The sequence below is a fragment of the Xyrauchen texanus genome, chromosome 13 (assembly GCF_025860055.1).
Source record: "Xyrauchen texanus isolate HMW12.3.18 chromosome 13, RBS_HiC_50CHRs, whole genome shotgun sequence".
In the NCBI taxonomy this organism is placed as follows: domain Eukaryota; kingdom Metazoa; phylum Chordata; class Actinopteri; order Cypriniformes; family Catostomidae; genus Xyrauchen; species Xyrauchen texanus.
The window spans coordinates 8098372-8122961 of NC_068288.1; the positions used below are offsets into that span (position 1 = coordinate 8098372).

The window sequence follows — 24590 nt, forward strand, 5'->3', positions numbered from 1 at the left end:
CTACATACGCGACGCTGAGAAAGTGAAAAAGCAGACGTGGTAATTGAAATTGCTATTTAAATATGACAGGGCCAAAACTCTAAGATATGGGAAACACAGTTGCAAACAGAGTTTGCTTTTCCATTTGAAATCTGGCAGTCACTGTGCGTTCGCTTAAACGAAAATGCAAACGGTAATGCGCGATTTGCAATTGCGTTTGGATTATGTCACATTTTATGCGTCCAAAAATTGAAAACGCAATTGCAAATACAATTTGCAATTCCTTTTGAATAATGTCCGGAATATCATTCCATATTAAAGTAATAAATATGCTGTGGAATCTAAATCTAATGACTCTCTCAATGTTGCAGTGAAACTGACAGGACTCATCTGCCTGATGGAACTGATGTCTTCATCGTGTCTCCATCCTTCCTCAGCACCAGACCATGTGCTGTATCTCCTCTGTATTTATAGATTCTGTGCTGGACTGCTCGATATGTATATTGAGTAATTGACCTGTTCCAACCTTGTTAGGATGCCCCGACTGCACTTGTGCCCTTCCCTGTTGCAATGACAGAGTGCTACTACTTCACACCTTTGATCTTCCATCTCCATTGTTCAGTCATTCTTTATGTGTCTAATTATGCACCTCCTTCACTCATATCACGACTCCTCTATTGCACCTCATACACTCTGATCCAACATGATCACACAGGAATTCAACTTATTGCTTCCGAAAGTTCATGTAACCTGATATCGACTCAATTCCCTCTGGCGGTACTGAAAGCGTGTTGTATGAGCAACCTCCAAGACACGGGTATATATACAGGTTCTGGTTCCACGGGAACCAGGAGGTAATTGCTTTATAAACAATATTGAGTGCAATTCAAATGTTGCATATTTGCTCTAAAATTACATTTCTTACTCCACTGACTCCACTGACAGGGGTTTGGGTTAGGAGTTAATAAAATATGCATTCCTATTCACTGTATTACATCATAACATTTACATTTATGCATTTGGCAGACGCTTTTATCCAAAGCGACTTACAGTGCATTTATTACAGGGACAATCCCCCCGAAACAACCTGGAGATAAGTGCCTTGCTCAAGGACACAATGGTGGTGGCTGTGGGGATTGAACCAACGACCTTCTGATTAACAGTTGTGTGCATTAGCCCACTATGCCACCACCACTCCATCATTAACATCATTAACAATTAAAAATGCAACTCGTTTTTAACACCACCCTGTGGAGATTTCACCAGGAAACTGGAGCTCACACGTCCCCATGCCTTCAACAACACTTCTAGCTTCGCCCACCGTGGGCAGTGATTCAAATTTCTTTAAGCATAGAACTTCAGAACTTTTGACACTCTCGCCGAATTCACAGTGTGATCAGTATGTCTGGTCATAACTCATCTACCTCACCTTCTTCCTTCTAATCATAACTTCTCTGTTCCTAAACCCACTACAATTGCACTCACCCACTGACCTCCAAATTCTTTACTCTTACTCATCACCTCTCCACCTCTCCTGTCCTCCTCTCTGCCCTCTACCAATCCCTCCTTTTTTCCTCAGTTCTCTACCATTCACTCCTTTCCTGTACTGTACTGCAATGCAGTAAAGCGGAACTGGGTGCAGCTCAGGGAATCTGAGAGACTAGCCCTCTCTCAGCTCGCCTGCACTGGTAAGGATGCGTCTTAATCACACTGCACTGCCTCTGTCTTACTTCCCACATTAGACACACAGTCTGCCCTGAATGAGTTTGTCAGAAACTGAGATATGTGTATCACTTAATTCAAAAACATTTATAGTTTATTCTTTTCCACATTGGAACAGAGGAATTTTCTGCAAAGGAATTAACTGGTTGTATTAAAGTTATTTAGCATCACAGAATCAACCTACATGAGGTTACATTAGGTTACACTAACAAAATATTGAACAGCACAGAAGGATTTTCCACATGCAGAAGCATCTTTATGTTATTAAATATTTTCTGTATAATTTGGCTGTAAACTTGGCACAAGCCACCATGAATTGCACACTCTATGAACTCTAAAAATAATACACATTTAAATGAATAGTTCACCCAAAAATGTTCTCAATATTTACTAACCCTCATGCCATACCAGATGTGTATGACTTTCTTCTGCTGAACACAAATATTTGTAGAAACATTTCTCAGCTTTCTATACAATGTAAGCCAAAAGGATCCAAAACTCTGAAGCTCAAAAAAGCACATAGTGGCAGCATAAAATAAATTCATACAACTCCAATGCTTTAATTCATGTATCAGAAGCGTATATATGTGTGGGTGAGTTCTATGTTTAAGTCCTTTTTTACTATAAATTCTCCTCCCCGTCAAGTAGGTGTCAAGTGGTTTTTATTGTCGTTCAACCATATACAGTTAGTACAGTACATAGCGAAACGAGACAACATTCCTCCAAGACCATGGTGCTACATAAAACAACATAGGACAAACACAGAACCACATGAGACTACACAGACTAAATAACATATCTATATAAAGTGCACGTGCAAACGTGTGCAAAAAGTACAGGATAGTACAATAATTACTAAAAGGAACAGGACAATAGCCACAGTGAGAGACCAGTACACATTTGTAATCGAGTAGTGCAAAAATATGACACTTTCTAAAAATGTAAACATAACATACTATGAAATTGTGTTCTATGGACATAGCAGTTATTGAGGTAGCAGCCAGGTATAAAGTGACAATAATTGAAGTGCAACTCTGGACATGTGCAAAAGTTAGATGGTGTACAGGTGTGTGTGTGTGTGTGTGTGTGTGTGTGTGTGTGTGTGTGTGTGTGTGTGTGTGTGTGTGTGTGTGTGTGTGTGTGTGTGTGTGTGTGTGTGTATGTGAGCGTGTATTTATCACTTTGTGGGGACCAAATGTCCCCATAAGGATAGTAAAACCCGAAATTTTTGACCTTGTGGGGACATTTTGTCGGTCCCCATGAGGAAAACAGCTTATAAATCATACTAAATTATGTTTTTTGAAAATGTAAAAATGCAGAAAGTTTTCTGTGAGGGTTAGGTTTAGGGGTAGGGTTAGGTTTAGGGGATAGAATATAAAGTTTGTACAGTATAAAAACCATTATGTCTATGGAAAGTCCCCATAAAACATGGAAACACTACATGAGTGTGTGTAAGTGTGTGTGTGTGTGTGTGTGTGTGTGTGTGTGTGTGTGTGTGTGTGTGTGTGTGTGTGTCAGTCCAGTCTCTGAGTATTGAGGAGTCTGATGGCTTGGGGGAAGAAGCTGTTACACAGTCTGGCAGTGAGGGCCTGTATGCATCAGGACCTCCTGTGTGAGGGGTGTGTGGGGACATCCACAATGCTGGTTGCTTTGCGGATGCAGCGTTTGGTGTAAATGTCTTTGATGGAGGGCAGAGAGACACCGATGATCTTCTCAGTACTGTACTCACTATCCTCTGCAGGGCTTTGCAGTCCGAAACGGTGCAACTCCCAAACCAGGCAGTGATGCCGCTGCTCAGGATGCTCTCAATAGTCCCTCTATAGAATGTAGTGAGGATGGGGGGTGGGAGATGTGCTTTCCTCAGCCTTCGAAGAAAGTAGAGACGCTGCTGGGCTTTCTTGGTAATAGAGCTAGTGTTGAGGGACCAGGTGAGCGTTCTCCGCCAGGTGAACAGCAAGGAATTTGGTGCTCTTGACGATCTCCACAGAGGAGCCGTCGATTTTCAGCGGAGAGTGTTTACTATATGCTCTCCTGAAGTCAACATCCATCTCTTTTGTTTTGTCCACATTCAGAGACAGGTTGTTGGCTCTACACCAGTCCGTTAGCCACTGCACCTCCTCTCTGTATGCTGACTCGACGTTCTTGCTGATGAAACCCACCACGATTGTGTCATCGGCGAACTTGATGATGTGGTTCGAGCTGTGCATTGCTGCGCAGTCGTGAGTCAGCAGAGTGAACAGTAGTGGACTTAGCACACAGCCGTGGGGGGCCCCAGTGCTCAGTGTGGTGGTGGTGGAGATGCTGTTCCTGATCACGACTGACTAAGGTCTCCCAGTCAGGAAGTCCAGGATCCAGTTGCAGAGGGAGGTGTCCAGGCCCAGCAGGTTCAGCTTTCCAATCAGGTGCTGTGGAATGATTGTGTTGAATGCTGAGCTGAAGGCTATGAACACCATTCTAACGTATGAGTCCTTTTTATGTAGGTGGGTGAGGGCCAGATGGAGGGTGGTGGCGATGGCGTCTGTTGAATGATACGTGAACTGCAGTGGGTTTAGTGAGGGGGCAGCTGGGTCTTAATGGGCCTCCTCTCGAAGCACTTCATGATGATGGGTGTGAGTGCGACAGGACAGAATTTGTAGAGGCAGGACTCTGAAGAGTTCTTCGGCATGGGGACGATAGTGGTGGCCTTGACGCAAGTTGGAACGACGGTGCTGCTCAGAGAGATGTTGAAGATTTCGGTAAGAACATCTTCCAGCTGGTCTGCACATCCTCTGATCACTCTGCCAGGAATGTTGTCTGGTCCAGCAGCCTTCAATGGGTTGATGCTACGTAGAGTTTTCCTCACATCAGCCATGGTAAGACAGAGCACCTGGTCATTGGGAGGAGGGATGGTTTTCCTCGCCGCCACATCGTTTTGCGTCTCAAACCGAGTGTAGAAGTCGTTCATCGCATCTGAAAGGGAGGCATCTTTGTCACAAGCAACTGATAGCTGGTGATGGCCTGGATTCCCTGCCACATACGCCACATGTCGCCGCTGTCCTGGAAGTGACTGTGGATTCTCTGGGCGTTGCGCACTTTGCCTCTCTGATGGCCCAGGACAGTTTGGCCCTAGCTGTTCTTAGGGCTGCCTTGTCACCTACTGTAAATGCAGAGTCTCGGGTCCTCAGCAGCACACGCACCTCCGAAGTCATCCACGGCTTGTGGTTGGAGCGTGTGGCGATGTTCTTGGAGAAAGTGACATCATCAATGCACTTGCTGATGTAGCTGATCACTGATGCTGTGTACACCTCCAAGTTGATAGAGTCGCCATATGTTGCAGCCTCCCTGAACATGTGCCAGTCAGCATACTCAAAATAGACCTGAAGAGCAGAGATGGCTCCTGCTGGCCAGGTTTTCACCTGCTTCTGAAGCGTTTTTTTGTGCCTGACTTTGACTTTGTGGCAATGTGCACGAAGGAAGTGTTACCAAAAACAAAATAAGAAAAACTAATTGCAGAGAAGAGTGCTTATAAAGGGCTGTTTGAAAGTGGAGATTTATATAAAAAAGGATTTAGATATTGATCTGTTTTGCACCCAGACCTATCATATCTCTTCTAAAGACATGGATTTAACCACTGGAGTCATGTGGATTTTTTTTACCTTTAAAGTTTTGGACCCTGTTGACTTGCATCATATGGGCCTACAGAGCAAAGACATTGTTTAAAAATCTTCATTTGTGTTCAGCAGAAGAAAGAAGGGTGAGTAAATGATAAGAGAATTTTCATTTTTGTGTGAACTATTCCTTAAGTGGATCTTAAAGCACAGTACAGTTCTTATCTAAACAGTGTTTCTGGCGTCGATAAGAGGATGAGTTGATTTCATCACTGGCAAAGGATGTGCCCACCCCCAGTTGAGGAGCAATGAAACGGATTGAGGTCGGCCAAGAAGCTTGGTCTCAGAACCAAAGCGAAAAGCTTCAGATTTCATGGTATAACAGCCAAGAAAATAAAAAAGTTATCCATGAACCCCCAGTCTCCCCTCCCCCATATAAACTGTAAAGGCTTGAGAACCTTCATTGATGTTATGCCATGATAAAGAACCCAGATAGAGCAATGAATCGCAATTTTAAAGAAATAGTTCAAAGATTCTTTCATCATTTAATCACACTCATATTGTTCCAAACCTTATCCTTATATTAGTGAAGCAAACAATAAACACCACATGTAAGTAATTAAAATCCTTTAATATTTTGCACATTGATATATTCATATAATTATTGTTTTAATAATAAATATAAGTCAAAAATAATAGTAATTATATGCATATAAAACTAATCCATTCATTTACTATATGTTCTATGCTGTACTTCTGTATATAAAACAACATGAAGAAACACCTCATTAGCTTATATACAGGAGCTTGGAGGGAGGGAATAATAATAAAGCTAATAAACACACATACATACATACACAGAATCAGTGCAAAACACTGATGAAGTTGTTCAGTCACTGACATGTACACAGTCTATTTTGTATTTGTTGATGCACATACAGCATACACACCACTGGCATCAGTCATGTAAAAAATGAACCAAGATATGGAAAACCTAACAAACATGATACTGTCACGTCTTTGCAGAAGTCTGGATGAGAAATGAATATTGAGCTACACAACATGGCCAAATGTATGTGGACACCCCGTTCTTATTAACGGGTTTGACTAAGCCATCATAAAATGACATTCTAGAGAATTGTGCTTCTTGTGTAACTCCCCATTAATGGCAATGGTTTTAAAATTAAATGTCCAGGTGTCCACATACATTTGGCCATATGGTATTTTTTAGATAGCTTTGGTTGAACAGAAACTGCATAAATAAACATCAAGGGCAGGAAAGCACCTTCAGAAAAAGCCACAGCATCTTGTTTCATGTGTCCTATTGCTACTGAGAATGACACCGAGAGATATAGACACACAGATATTTAGAGAGGGGTGGTCCTAGTGTTTAATTACCCAAATGCAGAACTGTAAAGCCTTTGTAAACCACAGGAAACATTTAGATACTCGTAGCTCTGTGTATGCGTATGTGGGTGTGTCTGTTTCTGTGGTTTGTGCGAGCGTCTTCTTACACCAGAACAGAACTGCTGGGAAAACATCCATCACTCTGGTCCCCTTTGAAATGATTGCACCATGTCCAGTCGGTCCTTAATGTAAACTGAAATGGGCCCTGACTGCTCAGCCCGGCGTACAAGCACACCTCCAAGCAAAAGCGTGGTCAAGAGGAGCCATCAAAACTGTGTAGGAAACAAAACATCTCACCATCAGTGGTCACAATTTAAAACACTGAAAACCAAGACAGTGTTTAAATGAATAGTTTACCAAAAAATGAAAATTGTCCTTATTAATTCAACCCCATGCAAATTCAACCATGTATTATTATTATATTTTGGTTCCATGAAACATAAAAGCAGACCTTAAGCAGAATGTCTGAGCTTCTGTTTTCCATTTAAGGCAAGTGGATGGTGATTTAATTAATAATGTATACAATGATTTACTAGAGGATTACAGAAATCATTCATGGATGAAAAATAAACCAAAACAAAAAAAAAGACAAGACAAGAAACTGAAAATTAGGGTAAAAGGCCGAATTGGGATTGGTGTTGAATCTCTAAGGATTAGCTCTGCCTTTGAGCTACTAAATATTAACAAAGCCACTTTTTTCCCCTGATGGACAGCCTTATAGTGGAGCGGCTAAGTGATATAATCGTTCAGTTTATGATACAAGCGTGAAAATTGGCATGAGCAGTCTCCATGGGTCACTTGACAAGAAAATTGTCCGAGCCACTTGAAATTTCAAGATGGCGGCCATTTTTCAAGATGGCCGACACCTTAGTGGAGCAGTTAAGTGATATAGTGGTTTATTTGGTGATACAAGCATGAAAATTGGCATGAGCAGTCTCTGATGGTCACTAGACAATAAGCCACCACAGCTACTTGAAATTTCAAGATGGTGGCCATTTTTCAAGATGGCCACCACCTTAGTGGAGCAATTAGGCTTAAGAAATCATTTAGTTGGTGATACAAGCATGAAAATTGCCATGAGCTGTCTCAAAGGGTCATTTGACAAGAAACCGCCCACAGCCACTTGAAATTTCAAGATGGCGGCCTTTTTTTCAAGATTACCACCACCTAAATGGAGCAGTTAAGCGATATAACTGTTTAGTTAGTGACATAAGCATGCAAATTGGTATGAGCAGTCTCTAAGGGTTGCTTGACAAGAAAACACTCTCAGCCACTTGAAATTTCTATTTTCAAGATGGCCGACCCTTGGATCCTCAAAAGATCAATTTTCCGATAGAAATGTATTGGGTTTTTTTTCATTAAGGACGATTTGGTGTCATTTTATTTTAGATGTTTTAGATTATTCTAAAGAACAACTTTTAACGCATCAAAATACAGTTGTGTTGATTTGTTGATTATAGATAGATTAGACAAGAGTGAATATCTGCACTACCAGGGCACACTGGTGATATATCACTGCTGTTAAACTCAGAGTGGGGTTCAATGTCAGCTAATTGTAAAGTTAGTATCCCAAATGCTGTCTAATCTACCCCAAAACAGTTAGATAGCCGCACCTGAATTGACAGGTTTTGCCAGCGTGGGAGAGCCGAGCCAAGGTTAATGGGGTTTTAGTTAACCAGATGGTGTACAGATCGCACGGGATATAAATGGCATTGGATGAACGATCGGACTAAGTGTAGGGTTAAGGCATGAACTTAGTTGTATCCCATACATCAAAGTGCTTGGTAAAAGGTGTTAAAAGGATAAACCCTAGGCCTCTGCCTATACATTTGCTGCAGACATGGCAGAAGCCATCATAACAGTTGAGAAAACTAACTGGGACAGATGTTTCATTTGTCAGCAGGACACCAAGGAAAAACTTATTCATCCGAGTTTATTCAACAGAGAGCACGATCGTACTGGTTATGATACCATTGCAAGAAATGTTCCATTATGTCATAAGATCAATGCTCTGCCTATCTTACTTAGTCCAACCCGACTAGATGAAGGTGATGGCATAGAAAACACATTGACAAGAAACAGAGCAAAATATCATTCAAGCTGTAAACTTATGTTCAATAACACAAAGCTGGAAAGGGCCCAAAAGAGAGCATCTACTGCTGCTAAAGACACTGAAGATACCAAAGATATCCATGTCAAGAGGCCAAGAGGATCCCAGCCCTCGAAAGCTTTGTGCTTTATATGTGAAGATGAGAGTGCAATGTCCCCCTTACGAGAAGCAATGACGATGAAACTTAATGAAAGAGTCAATGAATGTGCCAGGAATCTAAGCGACATGAAGCTCCTTGCAAAGCTTATTGTTGGTGATGTTGTTGCACAGGAATTAAAATACCACCCTGCCTGTCTCGTTGGACTGTACAACAGAGAGCGAGACCATCTTAATGCCATCAATCAAGAGCAGAGCCTCAAAAGCTCAGCTTTTGACTGGTATCCCTCTATTTGTTCAGAACTTGTCATCTACATCACGGACATGAAGACCACAAGTGACGGCACGGATCCAGTTATATTTAAGCTTGCAGATCTAGCCTCTCTCTACAAGCAACGACTGCAGCAACTTGGTGTCGAATCACCAGATGTGAATTCAACCAGACTGAAGGAGCAGCTGCTTTCTAGCATACCTGAGCTAGAAGAACACAAGGCAGGATGTGATGTACTGCTTGCATTCAAGAAGGACATCAGCTCTGTTCTTTCTGATGTAAGCAAATACAGTACAGCTGAAGCCATTCACTTAGCCAAGGCTGCCAGCATCATACGTAGAGAGATGCTTAATCACAAGATAAAGTTTGACAACAAATTCCATGAGGGATTTGTTGAAGAATCTGTTCCACCAACCCTTCTTCAGTTCATCTGCAATATTGAACATGGTGTAGATATCAAGTCACATTTGAATCATGGGGTATTCAAATCAGACATTGCAATTGCACAGTTATTGCAATACAATTGCTACTCTAAGTGCAAAGATGATGCAGCATACCACAGACACTCATTAGGCCGCAAAACTCCATTTGCTGTATACATTGGGATGGCGGTGTATGCAAAGACACGAAAACGACAACTTATTGATATGCTTCATGAGAATGGAATTAGCATCTCCTATGACAGGGTGTTGGAAGTTTCCGCACTGGTAGGAGAATCTGTAGTGAACCAATATGTTGTAGATGGGGTTGTATGCCCACCGATTCTGCGAAAGGGACTCTTCACCACATCTGCTATGGACAACATTGACCATAATCCCACAGCAACAACAGCAAATACCTCCTTTCATGGTACAATATTTCCATGTTTCAACATCCAGCCCTTAACAATGGCGGCCAGATAAGGCCACCACTCCACCTTTCAGATAACAGATCAAAAAAGGTTCCTGAGTTTCCTGAATCCTTCTCTAACATCCAACCAGCTTTTTTCAATAAGAAAAACCCAGAGCCCCGTACTGTAGCCAACCTACCATTGCCAGACCTCATTGTATTCAGCAGAAACTTTGCACCCGAGTATGAATGGCTGGACAAGTTTAGCCTAACCCAAGAAGTCAATGCTTTTTCCACTATAACATGGTCAGCCTACCATGCATCCCAAAGGAGGAGCCAGGGTTTTAATGTCAGCATTACATCACTGCTTCCCCTCTTCCGAGACCAGGCCCACTCTGTCAATAAAACATGTTATGGACAAAGTTAGGGATACAGTAGCAATCCTGAATCCAGGACAAACGCCGGTCATAGCTGCTGACCAGCCACTATATGCTCTTGCAAAGCAGATCCAATGGCACTGGCCAGAGCAATATGGAGAAGACAAATATGTGATCATGTTTGGAGGTCTACATATTGAAATGACAGCGTTTAAATATATCGGAATGCTACTCAAAGACAGTGGATGGACTAGTGCTCTCAGTGAGGCTGGGTTAGCCTCACCTGGTACAGCAGATTCATTTCTTTCAGCATCAAGTGTAACTAGAACACGGTATGCACATCAGATAACAGTATGCAGTCTGTATGAGCTCATGAAAGATGCATACAATGAGTACAAGGAGAAGACACCTGACAACACTAACACCACTTTTGAGGTGTGGTGCAAGGAGCAGAAGAGTCCACAGTTCAAGTTGTGGTTTCTCATTTATAGGATGGAGCTGACCATTCTCATTTTGATCCGATCATTTCGAGAAGGTAACTTCAGACTGTACCGTGAGTCACTGTTTGAACTTGTCCCATTCTTTTTTGCCAACAACAATGTAAATTATGCTCGATGGCTTCCAATACACCTTTGAGACATGATGTGCATTGAGGAGCAACATCCAGAAGTGGCTGCAGAGTTCCACAAGGGGAACTTTGTAGTACATAAGTCAGATAGGGCTTTCTCTGCAGTGGCAATTGATCAGGCTCATGAATGGCTCAATGCTGTGATCAAAGGTGATGGGGGAGCAGTCGGGCTGACAGAGAACCCATCAGCACTTCGAAGGATTGCTGGATGTTAGCAGGTCCAGAAGTGAGCTGTCTAGTTGCGAACTATGAAGCTGTGTCAGGAGCTAAAGATGTGAAGAAAGGTAATCATCACCATGAACAAACAGAGGCTGCTCAAAAAGCATTTTTTGAAAAAGTGAAACGACTCACATCAGTGATGCGGGAAATGGGTAACCCTTTCATGGAAGAATCAGATGATCTGCTTGTGTTGGACACGAAGGACATTGTTGATGTCAGTTCAGCTGAGCTGATAGCAGTACATCACCAACAAGGCAAAGAACAGTTCAAGTCTTTTGTGACAGATCTACAGAGCCTTGACAGTCCATGCTCTTTCTACAAGCCTATCAAGAAGAATATGGTAACTTTCTTCAAGCACAAGCCAGTTGTCAGTGGAACAAACTCCAAGATGATGGAACTTAAGGGTGACAACCAACTTTTCTCCCGACTATTCATCTCTTGCCAGAACAGGCAGTGTGACTTACAAGAGTTCTTCATGCATGAGAACCAATCAGCTCCCGGCTCTCTCAGTGATGGAGGGAAACTCCACACGTGTACCAAATCACACCTGGCTGATTTATTTCAAGCGAAAGTGACATTGCCAGAAAAAAAGCCAGAATCAGATGTTCTTATAGTGGATGGATCAGCTATGGTGAATACACTGCCACCACGTTCAAGCAAGACGTTTGATGAATATGCAATAAATGACATACTTCCAAGAATAGAGACATACAGCCATACATACAGGCGGACGGACATTGTGTTCGATGTTTACTGGAAGTCCAGTCTGAAGTCTGAGGCAAGGTCAAAACAGGGAAAAGCAATCAGAAGGAGAGTAACAGGCACAGGCAAAACTCCATCAAACTGGCAAAGCTTCCTACGGGATGAAAACAACAAGCAGGAATTATTCCATTTTATTGCTGATAAAGTAACAGAAATGAAAACAGCCAATATAGTCATTGTGACGAAGGGAGAAGATGCTGTTAGCAACCAAACTACTAACCTGGATGCAGTAGCCCCATGTAGTCATGAAGAGGCAGACACGCATATTTTCCTTCATGCCCAGCATACAGTGAAACAAGGACACAAATCCCTGATGATTGATGCCAGTGACACAGACATTTTAATCATAGCCACTTCTGTTATGCCGTCTTTGATGCAACTTGGCCTGGAGAAAATGTGGGTGACGTTTGGCAAAGGAGAGAAGACAAGATGGATCCCTATACATGAGGTGGTTTCAGCCATAGGACCAGAGAAAACACGTGGTATCCTCTTCTTCCATGCCTTCAGTGGTTGTGACATTGTGTCATCCTTCCATGGCAAATCAAAGAAGTCTGCCTGGAAAACATGGGACGTGTGTGATGAGGTCTCAAACACATTTGCAAGACTCAGCAAATGTCCCTCTGCAGTGGAGGATAGTGACCTGCAAGCTTTGGAGAGATTTGTTGTGCTAATGTATGACAGGTCCAGCGATGTCACCACTGTGAACGAGGCCAGGCTTGATCTCTTTGCCAGAAAGCAAAGACAATATGACTTGATCCCATCAACTCAAGCAGCACTCAAAGAGCATGCCAAATGTGCTTCTTATGAGGCTGGATACGTGTGGGGACAGACATTGAAGCGACATCCACAAATGCCGAGCCCATCTGACTGGGGATGGGTTAAAAAGGATGAAGAGTGGAAAGTCTTCTGGACTCCACTTCCACCTATTGCAGAGAGTTGTTGGGAGTTGACCAAATGTGGGTGCAACAAGGCATGTACTGGAAGGTGTAAGTGCTTCAGATATGGACTCAGTTGCACATGCCTATGTAGTTGCCCCTGCTAGAACCTATTTGCATGTTTCTTTTGCTAGTGTTAGTCCTCTATGTTTTCCAGTGTAGGCCTATGGCTCGGCTTCCCCTCGCCACATCGGCGCATCATGTTTTATTTTGTCACCAGACTATCACTGTGACATTTTCAGTTTAGTTCCTTAGTATTGTTTGAGATACTTTCTGTTTGTCATGGTTCCATGGCTGTGTCAGCCAGAGTCGCTGTTGCCTCTGGATCTGTTCTTATTGACATTCAGTATTAGTCATTGCTCAATTTTTTGTTTGGTGCACTGTCCGTTCAGCACCACAACTGTGCTAATTTATTAATCTTATTTTTGTTTCCCCACCTCTCAGTATTAATTTGACATGTTTAATATGTCAGCTTGTGTACCTCAATGAACCCTGAGAGCTATGCCGGTGGGAGGCAACTCCTGACAGGCTTTACCAAACTGGACAGGTCATGGGTGAGGAGTCAGACAAAACACAGTCAAACTACCTCTCTTGACAGAGTCTCTTGAGGAACCCAATACATTTCAATGAGAAAATGTATCATTTAAAGATCCACATGGCGGGCGGCAGTAATCCTGATAAATTGCCGCCATCTTTAAATTTTATGTTGCTGTGGGCGGTTTCTTGTCAAATGACCCTTTGAGACAGCAATTTTCATGCTTGTATCACCAACTAAATGATTTCTTAAGCCTAATTGCTCCACTAAGGTGGTGGCCATCTTGAAAAATGGTCACCATCTTGAAATTTCAAGTAGCTGTGGGTGGCTTATTGTCTAGTGACCATCAGAGACTGCTCATGCCAATTTTCATGCTTGTATCACCAAATAAACCACTATATCACTTAACTGCTCCACTAAGGTGTCGGCCATCTTGAAAAATGGCCGCCATCTTGAAATTTCAAGTGGCTCTGACAATTTTCTTGTCAAGTGACCCATGGAGACTGCTCATGCCAATTTTCACGCTTGTATCATAAACTGAACGATTCTGCCAAACATAAGCACTTAGCCGCTCCACTATACGAGATCACAGGGTCACAAAAATGTGAACCCTAAACATTTATTAAAGCAGTTACATTAATTCTTCTGTTAAACCTATGTATTATTTGAGCTGTGAAGTCATATAAACCTAGGGGTGGAAAAAATGCATCAATCCCATCAAGGTGCATCGATTTATTAAAGAAATGTTGATGCATCGATTCCGATATTTCAGAATTGATTATCATTATAAATTAATACCCAATGTGTCCATCTTATATTACACGGACCTTCTTGCAACAGACACGGAGCGGAGCACATGAGATTAAAGTGAAAAAAGCACACTTTTAAATAAAGAAAGTTTATGCAGCCAAGTTTACCCAGCAAACCTATTTAAGATCAAATTAATGGATGGATGGATCGAGATAGATAGATAGTTTGGCTTTCTGTGTCATTATTGCATCCATTGACCAACATAAGTTCATTGTTGTTGCCTTCTTCCCTGATTGCGATATATTAACCTTTTAATACGTGCCGTCACACATGTGATGTTTAAGAACTGGGCCCTGCAGGGTAGCGTCATATATATGTGTTTCTGTTACAGCCATCTATGTTACAAGCTGCCAGATTCATAACGGCTTTTGTGCCGACACAGGCTACGCAGGTCAAGCGTCTGTAGTTTATATTCGCTCAAACAGTTACTCATACAGTCTTTTAAACCACAGAATAAGTTTATTTTATATACATGTGTAGCAATTCAAAGATGGCAAAAGAGGAAGCTGGGACAACCTTGGCCAACATGTAGACATTTATTTAACACTTCTCAGTGTGTAACAAAACAAAAACTCAGTCCAGCTACGTCTGAACATAAAAAGACCCACACAAACTGGCTTTGTGCATCTCTCTCATCTGCCGCTGTCTCCTCTCCTTAAATACTCCTGCCGCCCCCTCACTGGAAAGTGAGACTGGTGTGGCACACAGGTGGACCTCATTCGCCACTCATCTTCCTGGCCTCACTCTGACCAGACGCTGCTCGGCCCCGCCCTGCTCACCACAACATACATCCAGCTCATCACAAAAGTACCACAATAAAACATTTTCAGCTCTTATTTGCACAGTCAATACATCAAATGTGATCTTCCGATGTGTGCTTCCATTAGTAGTGGTTGTCATTCTTTTCAAGAACATAATATATTTATTTTCTGTAACAAACAGCCTAATTGTCACCAAATTCCCACGAGAACAGTTCACACCTTTTATATGCACAGCCATCATATCTAAATACAATCTTCCCATGCACGCAGCCACATCTACTTATTAGGTGCAGATGTGGTTTTCATTCACACAACTCAAACAGGCATGTAAAATGTTTGTTTTTTGAAACAGAGAGCCAAAGTATCACAAAAGCACCAAGACAACTGTTTAAAACTTGCATACTCAAAGTGAAACATGCTGATCGAGTGTGATTATCCAGTGCATGCAGTCAAGTCTGTTGACATTAGCGCTTGTTGCACACACACCCACACACACACATACACACACACAATGTCTGAGAAGTCAAAAAGTGCATATAGGCAAACCAGATTGCTGATATTATTTGTTCATTTGTTTTTTACAGCTATAAAAACGAAGTACAGCAGACATATTTTTTTGTATGACAAGAAATCAAACATTTAAATAAAATAAAAAATACTAGTTTAGAATAGAGGATTTATAGCTAATTGAAGTTTGCCTTTAAAATCATAAACTACCTTTACTCTGGTCTTTACATGCTACAAATACATGTTTTTCATTCTCTGACCCTGCTCCATTAAAACCTGGATTGTATGGACTGTAATTTTAAGGTACAGATTTATAATCGTATCTAAGCCTTGTCAGATCGAATCGTCACACCCCTATTGAAAATGTCTTTTTTACAGTCATTTTAGGTCTTGGGGTTTGTTGACAACATCGTCATGGCAACAAAGTTGTAAAAGTGGCTATAATATTACACACAATAAGTTAGTACGTTATTTTATTGCACTAAAATCATGTTAATATGCATATTGTTAATGTCTTGTGGCTATTCTTTTAAAAAAGTGAGTATTTTAACTTAAAATAATTGGCCCCCATTCACTTCCATTGTACGTGCTTCGCTGTATCCCAGATTTTTGTAAACATTTTTCTAAATATTTGTGGTAATCAATATGCCACAAATGCTGTCAATTGCCCTTAACTTGTATTGAACCCGGAAAAAAAATACAAAATACAATTTCAATATACCGAATTCTTTGAGTCATTTTTTCCCTAAATTAGTCGATATTGGTTAATTAGGAAAAATTTAGACACTACTACTTTTTCTTTGTAAGTTATCAACATTTCTGAATGTTTAAATCTAGCTGTATTTTTAATCCTGTTATATAATATAAATACATTTTTGTCTTTTGTTGCGATGGATTTTGCTGCACAGTTAAATTGCGTTTGGAAGTTGTGCATATGATTCTGTTGCCTCGTTAGCCAGATTAGCTGCCTTTGTTAATACTGAAACAATTGCCCTAACAGTTGAAGACTGCTTTATAGAATATTCCGAGGAGATAATGATTATTGATATTATAGGGGAGATTCATAGCTGTGCAGCATTTGCCATCCACTAAAAAAAATAAAGTAGAATAAAAAATGAATTGTCTATTTCATTGTTCATTCATTAATTTGCCTTTTATGAACCTGATCATTCACATTTGTGTATTTTCGTATACAGATCTACCTTGAGAGCACACGTCATGCAGTGTAGGTTTGTAAATACACCTGTGCCAGTCAAAATCTGCTGCTGAGACACCACAGGCTCAAGCATTGGCACCCAGGCTGACGTGTAGCATTGTTGTGCCTGTTCTCTGAGTGTGTCCGCACTTTCAATACACTAGGTGTGTTATAAACTCATCTACATGGGGTCCACACCAATTCTCATAAAAGTACAGTGCAAAAACTCCCTTGCTCACATCAGTGGTCTGTGTGTCATTGATAGAAGCGAGACCAAAATGGAAACTACATTCCCTCTTAGAGGAAAAGTAATGGTCAATGAGCAGCCCTTGGTCTCTGTCATCGAAGAAAGATGGCCTGGCCTCTTTTTGTAGGACCAAGTAAGTACAATTTTGTCTGTACATAATTTTTCCATAATTCTTTGTAGACTTAAACGTTCACAGATATATTTTCCTCTTTCACTCCCTCAGGTTTGCACACAGTTTCAAAGGATCACTTGTGTGGACCTCAAAACGGCTTTCATGACACCTCTTAAGAAACAATGCCCTCATCAGACCTTGCAGATAAGATGAAAATAATCCTGTACTATTTTGATGAGCAGGTATGATTCCTATACTTGTGGATCTCATGGAATTAGTGATTGTATCTGTAAATATATATATTTATATAATATATATATATATATATGAGATGCACCGATCGACTGGCCAGGGACCGGAATCAGCCGATTTTCCGCATGCCCAGACTGGTGACCGGCTGGTCAGCCTCACCTCTTTCTGATTCCAAGCCAGTCCGTTTTGTTGCCAGCGGCACAGGCAATAACGTCACAGCTGCATGTAAACATGTCATTGGCGTGGAAGATCTTCACTGTGAAGAATACATAAAGTTCGCAATTTGTAATAATTGTAAGGCTTAAGTAAACCACGGGGGAACCATCACAATAACGTTTGGAACAACAAACCTAATTAGACACTTAAAACACCATCGCCCAGCTGAAAATGCCCATTTTAAAAATGAAGCTAAAAAAGGGAAAGTGGCTAAAGCTAGCCAGAGCTCAGAGCCAGCCACAAGTCAGCAGCCTTGATATGAGCAGCGGAAAGACCAAAGCAATTATGAGCAAAATTATGGAATTCATGGTCCTGGATGACCAGTCGTTCTCCAGAGTTGAGGACAGAGGGTTGAGAAATCTGATACATTTCCTCGATACAGAGTAGGTGGTACTTTTAGTTGTGTAATCTTGTGTCATGTCACACACGCAGCCTGTTACAAGCATACCTGTCAACATTTGGGTACACAAATCCGGGAGGGGAAGGGGGGTGCTGGATGGCAGAGGCAGGTTAAATGCATACAAATTGTGCCGCTGTGATTTGATGTGCAGGGTAATGTAATTTTCCCCACCGTGTCCGATATTAAAATCAGTGTGACACACATTGCAAAAGGCGTGGGTATTGTTGATATGGCTTCAGGATATGAAATTAAATTCTTCCATCCAGCTGTTGTTAAATGTACATGTTTATATATATATATATATATATATATATATATATATATATATATATATATATATATATATATATATATATATATTTTTTTTTTTTTTTTCGACGGAGCACCACCTGAGTCTTCTCCTCCCATCTACCAGTGATGCTTGATTCAACTTCCCACGTCTACTACATGCGCAGATATCAACAGAGCAGCTGGGTTTTGGTTGCCAGGTTGAGGTCACAAATTATTAGAAATGTGTATGATGTGTCGATTGTGTGAGTAGGATGCGTTTCATACAAGATCTGGCAACTGGACAACCTTGGAATAATATATTGATGTGATTATTCATATAACGTGGTTTAGGCCATACAAATTACGGGAGTTTCCCGGGACAAATAACAAAACAGGAGGGAGGGCGGGAGATGGGTGTGAAATACGAGAGACTCCTGGGATAACCGGGAGTGTTGACAGGTATGGTTACAAGCAATAATCAGTTTTACAACTGATATTTGGACATCTAACGTAAGCTTAATGTCAATGTTGAGCATATTGGACATTTCAGTTTTGTTCATAGGCTTGTCATTTTTGGAATTGTTTTGTTAGATGAGCAATAAAGAGAGAAAGGTCCATTTATAAAAATAGTGGAAAATTACATCTGTTTTGTAATATAAAGCAATTCATTTGCAGTTAATTGTTATTTTTACCTCTTTCCAGTCACAGAGCACTTTATTTTGAGAGTGGTTTAAGTGAGAGAAGAACCTGTAACTCAGTGCAGTTTGGGGGAAATTGTAATGCTTAATAATTTATTTTATTATGAAAATAAAATTTTGCATTGAAGGAAGGTAGATTTTGTTTGTATACGTGGTCAATAATAGTTCTTAGAAAGAAAATCGGAATCGGAAAAAAATCGGTATTGGCAAGTCACACTTGTAAAAAATAAATCAGAATCGGCCAAGAAAATTGCAATCGGTGCATCTCTCTCTCTCTCTCTCTCTCTCTCTCTCTCTCTCTCTCTCTCTCTCTCTCTCTATATATATATATATATATATATATATATATATATATATATATGACTTGGGCAATGGTATTTTAGTTTCCAGTCATAACATATTATTACTTGGTACCAATTTACAATAGCATTTTTTTTTTGTTCACTCGACTTCAGACATTTGAGTTCTACAGACAAAATTTTTTGTATTGGCACAACTTAAAAAGGTTTGTTATAGAATAGTTGCACCTCCTCAGAAAACTAACAATCTTAAGTTAACTCAACGAAATATTTTTTGTGTCACTGACAACTTCATTTAAGTCAACAAAAGTTGAGTAAACAAGAAAAAGCTAGGGGAAATTGGTACTAAGATTTTTTTGTTGTACTGGCTTAATTTTTTACAGTGTAGTTTTGCTATTTTTACTGGAAACAAGACAAAAAATTCTGATTAAGAGAAAAATATTTTGCAGTGTCCTTGAGATCTCCAACCATGTAAGACGTTCCATTGGTGGATGACGTGTAATTAAACAAAAGGCAATGGTGCTGTTAGCTAAGGTGTTTGACAGTCAACAAAGTAGTCTTCTGGCAATTAATTTCACTTATTGATGTATTATGTTTGCTTGAAAGTTCATATTTGTCATTATGTATGTGTTCTTTATCCTCTCCCAGGGTGTTACATTGTTCACGTGATGCGTGATGTCCCGTTTGGCTAAATCAGAGCTGTGGATTTCTGAAGTTTACAAGTTTCAAATCTGGCTTTAATTCGTGTTCAGTTTTATTTTATATTCTAAGTAGGATGTTGGAAAGTATGGCTTTCCAAGTTGAATAGAACACAGCATGACAGTTATAGTTGGTTTCAATAGATTTTGATGTTAGCACGTTGCTAAACTAACAATTTGATACTCCAAGTACAAAAAATAAAAAAAATATAAAATCATAGCACACAAAATGTTGGATAATGAATTAAGATGAAACAATTTTTCCATTGAAACTTTTCAGTACTGCAAAAAATATACTTCACTGTGCTCATTGCGATGCATTCTGGGTTTTGTATTCCTTCACAAAAAAAATCTATACTTCTGGCAAACTAGCCACAAAATTGGCACTCATTATTTTCACATGCAAGTGAGCTTGTGATTTTCCGTAAATGTGTGCGAGAAGTTTGCAACTATTCACTGGTAGTAGTGAAGCTGCAACGTACCTTTGGCAGAAATAGACTATTTGCCACAAGTTTACCGCAAAGCTAATTTCCATATGAAAATAATCAGTGGCGAATTTGCAGAGAGTATGCAGAAAATAATAGGGCAGAACTCACCTGTCCCAGATCTTCACATTCCTGCAGTTGTTGCTGCAGCAGCCTGCTGATATCAAAGCTGTGAAGAAAAATGGAGAATGTTTGTGAAACAGAGAATAGTCTGCCAATATTGTGGTTCATTATAATAACAGCTAATTTCACTTTCTTTAAGCATGTTTTTGTTTATATTGTGCATAATTTAAGAATAGCTTGCTCCAGGTATTACAGCCCTGCTTGCTGATTTCACTTGGAAATGTGTCACATTACAAAAGCAAAATAGGTTACGGACAATGTTTCATGTTGACTTTTACAGGAAGTGTTACAGTAGTGGTTTACAGGAAGCACTGGCTCCAGACATAATTTATTCCCCTGCATCACAGTGCTTGGGCAGTTATTTCTCTTTTTAAATGTCATAAGATTTAGTAGCACTCAGGAGACCAAAAGGCAGATCTTCCTATTTACCTGCTTTACTGAGCCTGGCGCCAACATTTTCTCCTGCGTGCCTGCCTACACTAACCAACTGTGAACCTGTCTGCTTTTCCCATATACGATCCCATCAAACCAGATACACACACAGACAGGCACACATGGTGACAGTCCTTCCCAGAGAAACTGAAGGGTGTAATCTGTCAGAGGAAGAGCTTAGATGCTATTTCACAGTGTTGCATGTACATTCTCACAGGAAAATTTCATAAACAGTTGCACCACATTTACACACAAGATTTCAGCATCTTTTTCACTAACCACCTGGAATCCAGTTAAACCAGGTGCTATCTGTGCTATATAGATATAGTGCTGAGCCAAGTGTACTTAAATGAAGTCATTAGCTGGGTTTCCATCATTTCCATTCCATTTTTTATGCAATATTTGGTTAGTGCAACAACAACAACAAAATGCTAGATGGAAACACCAAAACAGCAAGTACTTTATTACACTGAACAAAAAAGCCACAGTGGTTTCCCCAGTGACTACAACGTCCTTTTAGTGCCAATTTCCCCGGAAGTGACAATTTTGTTCTCTTCAACACAGGGATGGGAACATTGCTTTTTTTGCAAGTTTTTGTAATATTATATTTTTTAAATATTGTCATTCTTTATATGTAAGTCTTTGTAAAGTAGTCTTGATATACAGTAGAGGCACATTTTTACAACGGTCTGTGCAACTTGCCTGCCGAAATTAAGATTATTTTATATTAGCATAGTTTTGTTTAACCTGTTGAGACAACCATGTAACTGCTGTGTGCATTTTCCATTTCCCTTTTTTATTTGTAACTAGTAGCACCAAGCAAAAAAAAAAAAAAACTAATTATAATTTTTCTATAGCAAATGGTTATCCTAAAAATTGATGACTAAGGGGACTAAGTTGTGAAATTTTAAGTAATACCAAGCAATAGAAAGTCTGATATATATATATATATATATATATATATATATATATATATTTTTTTTTTTTTTTTTTTTTCATCAAATAGTTTATGATGTGTCCAGCAGTGTAGGTTATTCATGTTAAAAATTCTGAATTCATGTTCTGATTATTATTGTCCCTTGTCTGCCAAACATGTTGAGTGGTCCAAACATCATCTGCAACCTGAAACTGAACTTTTGGTCAAAGTTTAGGAGTGAATGCACTTAGCTGCAGAGAAAGTTATAGGATGATCCCTTGCTCCCTATTTAGTGAATGACTAAACCTCCAGTGTGCTGTCTGTCTGCACTGGTCTCAGAACAGATAGAAATGCATCTTATTTTCATCTTAACTCCATATAAAGCCTCTAAAAGCAACATTTTTCAGCTTTTGCATGAATGCATTTATTCTCAATGTGAAGAAGCACAGTAAATATAAATGAATGCCTTTACTAATGTCAAAAAAACAGAACCATATTGTACAGTGATTAAAACAGTAAAACAATAACACAGTTTATATTAAAATATAGCAAATTGACCCACAGATGTGTGTATTCAAAATAAATATGTTTTTTTTTTCAACTTTTGAGGGAATTTCCACATGGGGGCATGGTTATGTGTCAGTCTGAGGGAGAGGGAGAGTGTTAAGCATCTTCACCTGGGTTATGATTACTCTAACATCTGTCTCTGATTATAGTGATGGTGGAGGGAGACCTGAAAAGGCATGCCAGGTCACCAGAGCGAGGAGAGTGCAACAGGGACGAGCTGCAAGCAGAGCTACATTATTGCCCCCTTTTTGAGTTGGCTATAAGCCGTGTCAGTGTGACCCCGTATAAAAATAAAGAGGCTGACCTTAACTGTTCGCTATCTCCTGGTTCCTCCATTCCCCATGAATCAAGAGCTTTCACAGTGGTGCCGAAACCCGGGATTGGAGGAGTACGCAATTATGGAGTCTTCAAAACCCTCCTCAGCATCCAGCAGACAAAACACCAGGCCCTCATGGACAACGTTTCCAAGTCCTGCTCCAGGCACAAGTGGAGGACCTGCAGGTGCTCCGGAGCCTGATCACCAAAGAGGGGGCTGGCGCTGCAACCTCCCCGGAACCCACCCCACCCGTGGCCCTAACGGAGGCCTTTCTGGACCTCTTTGAGAAGACGGCAGAGAAGATTTGGCACTCTTGTGGAGTGGTGGTGGTGTAGTGGGCTAAAGCTCTAAACTGTTAAGCAGAAGGTTGTTGGTTTGATCCCCACTGCCACCACCATTGTGTCCTTGAGCAAGGCACTTAACTCCAGGTTGCTCTGGAGGGATTGTCGCTGTAATAAGGGCTCTGTAAGTCGCTTTGGATAAATTGTCTAACAAATGCATAAATGTAAATGTATAGAAATGGTCTCCTGACCAGTGGGCAGCCCTTACTCTCTGGGGAGGCGCAGCTGGTGGCACAACAACTTCCCCCCGCCTGTCTGCTCAATTATCAGCATCTAAAGAAGGCCATTCGGCAACGGGTTGGTTGTATCTCCGAACAAAGCCATCAGCTCTTTCGGTTGCTGAGTTTCAGGTAGCACGGCCACCCGTTTGTGGGGTTGCTCAGATCGATTAGCGGGTTGGCCGCTAATCACAGGGTTGGCGGTTTGACCCACATGACTCCACATGCCAAAATGTCCTTGGGCAAGACACTGAACCCCCAAGTTGCTCCCAATTGCAGCCTAGCGCCTTGCATGGTAGCTCTGCCACCATTGGTGTGTGAATATGAGTATGATTGTGTGTGTGAATGGGTGAATGGGACACATTGTAAAGCATGTACATGGCAGCATTCCTAGGAGGCAGCGATCCAGTTTTTCTTTATTTTCCTCCTCCTCTCTCTGCTCTCTCTAAACCTTTTGTCAACCTTCAAACCATGGAGGGAGGCAGTGCCTGTAGCCTTGGCGACAGTAGTTCTGGATAAGGCGGAGCTCGGGAAGGAGATGACTTCCAAACTAAGTTTGTTCATCCCGGTCCCTTGCAGAGACCACCTCTCACTGTTGGCTTACAGACATTGCCAGGTTGCAAGAGGAATTCACGGATGTGTTTTTACCCCTTCCCAGTCGCATGAATCTCATAGAGCACTATATTGAGACCACCCCGGTGTAGTGGTTCGTAGCTGCCCCATTGCCTTCCTGAACACAAGAAAAAGATTGTCCAGGAAGAATTAGAGGCAATGCTTGAAATGAGTCTCACAGCGATTGGGCCAGTCCTGTAATTTTGGTACCGAAGAGTGACGGCTCGTTCCGGTTCTGTGTTGACTATCGGAAAGTAAACGTGGTGTCCAAATTTGCTGCTTATCCAATGTCACAAATTGATGAGTTACTTGATCTATTGGGCGTGGCTAAAAAAAACAGCTTTTTCCACACCGTTCGGATTACACCAATTCGTGACACTTCCGTCCGGTTTGTTCGGAGCCCCGGCCACGTTTCAGTGCCTTATGGAAAAGACCCTCAAAGCGCACATGGAATATGCCACCACATATCTAGATGATATTATTATTTATAGTAATGACTGGCAGTGGCATATGCAACATCTGAGGGCTGTCCAGAGAGCGCTGTGACAGGCAGGATTTATGGTCAACCCTAAGAAGTGCATAATTGGGCGGGCGGAAGTTAGGTATCTGGAGTTCCATTTTGGTCATGGGCACAGGTTAATAAAACTGCAGCGATCGCA

At 40.9% G+C, this 24590-nt stretch overlaps 1 protein-coding gene across 1 annotated transcript in view; it reads right to left on the minus strand.

The window, feature by feature from the left end:
* Positions 1-6025: 6025 nt before the first annotated feature.
* Positions 6026-24590, minus strand: part of LOC127653954 (coiled-coil domain-containing protein 85A-like) — a 40160-nt gene continuing 21595 nt past the window's right edge. Inside the window, exons 3-4 of the mRNA XM_052140834.1 lie at positions 20518-20575; positions 6026-6967 (exon numbers count right to left, since the gene is read on the minus strand). Coding sequence (XP_051996794.1) covers positions 6949-6967; positions 20518-20575 — 77 coding nt within the window. The 3' untranslated portion in view covers positions 6026-6948. The remainder of the gene's footprint in view (positions 6968-20517; positions 20576-24590) is intronic.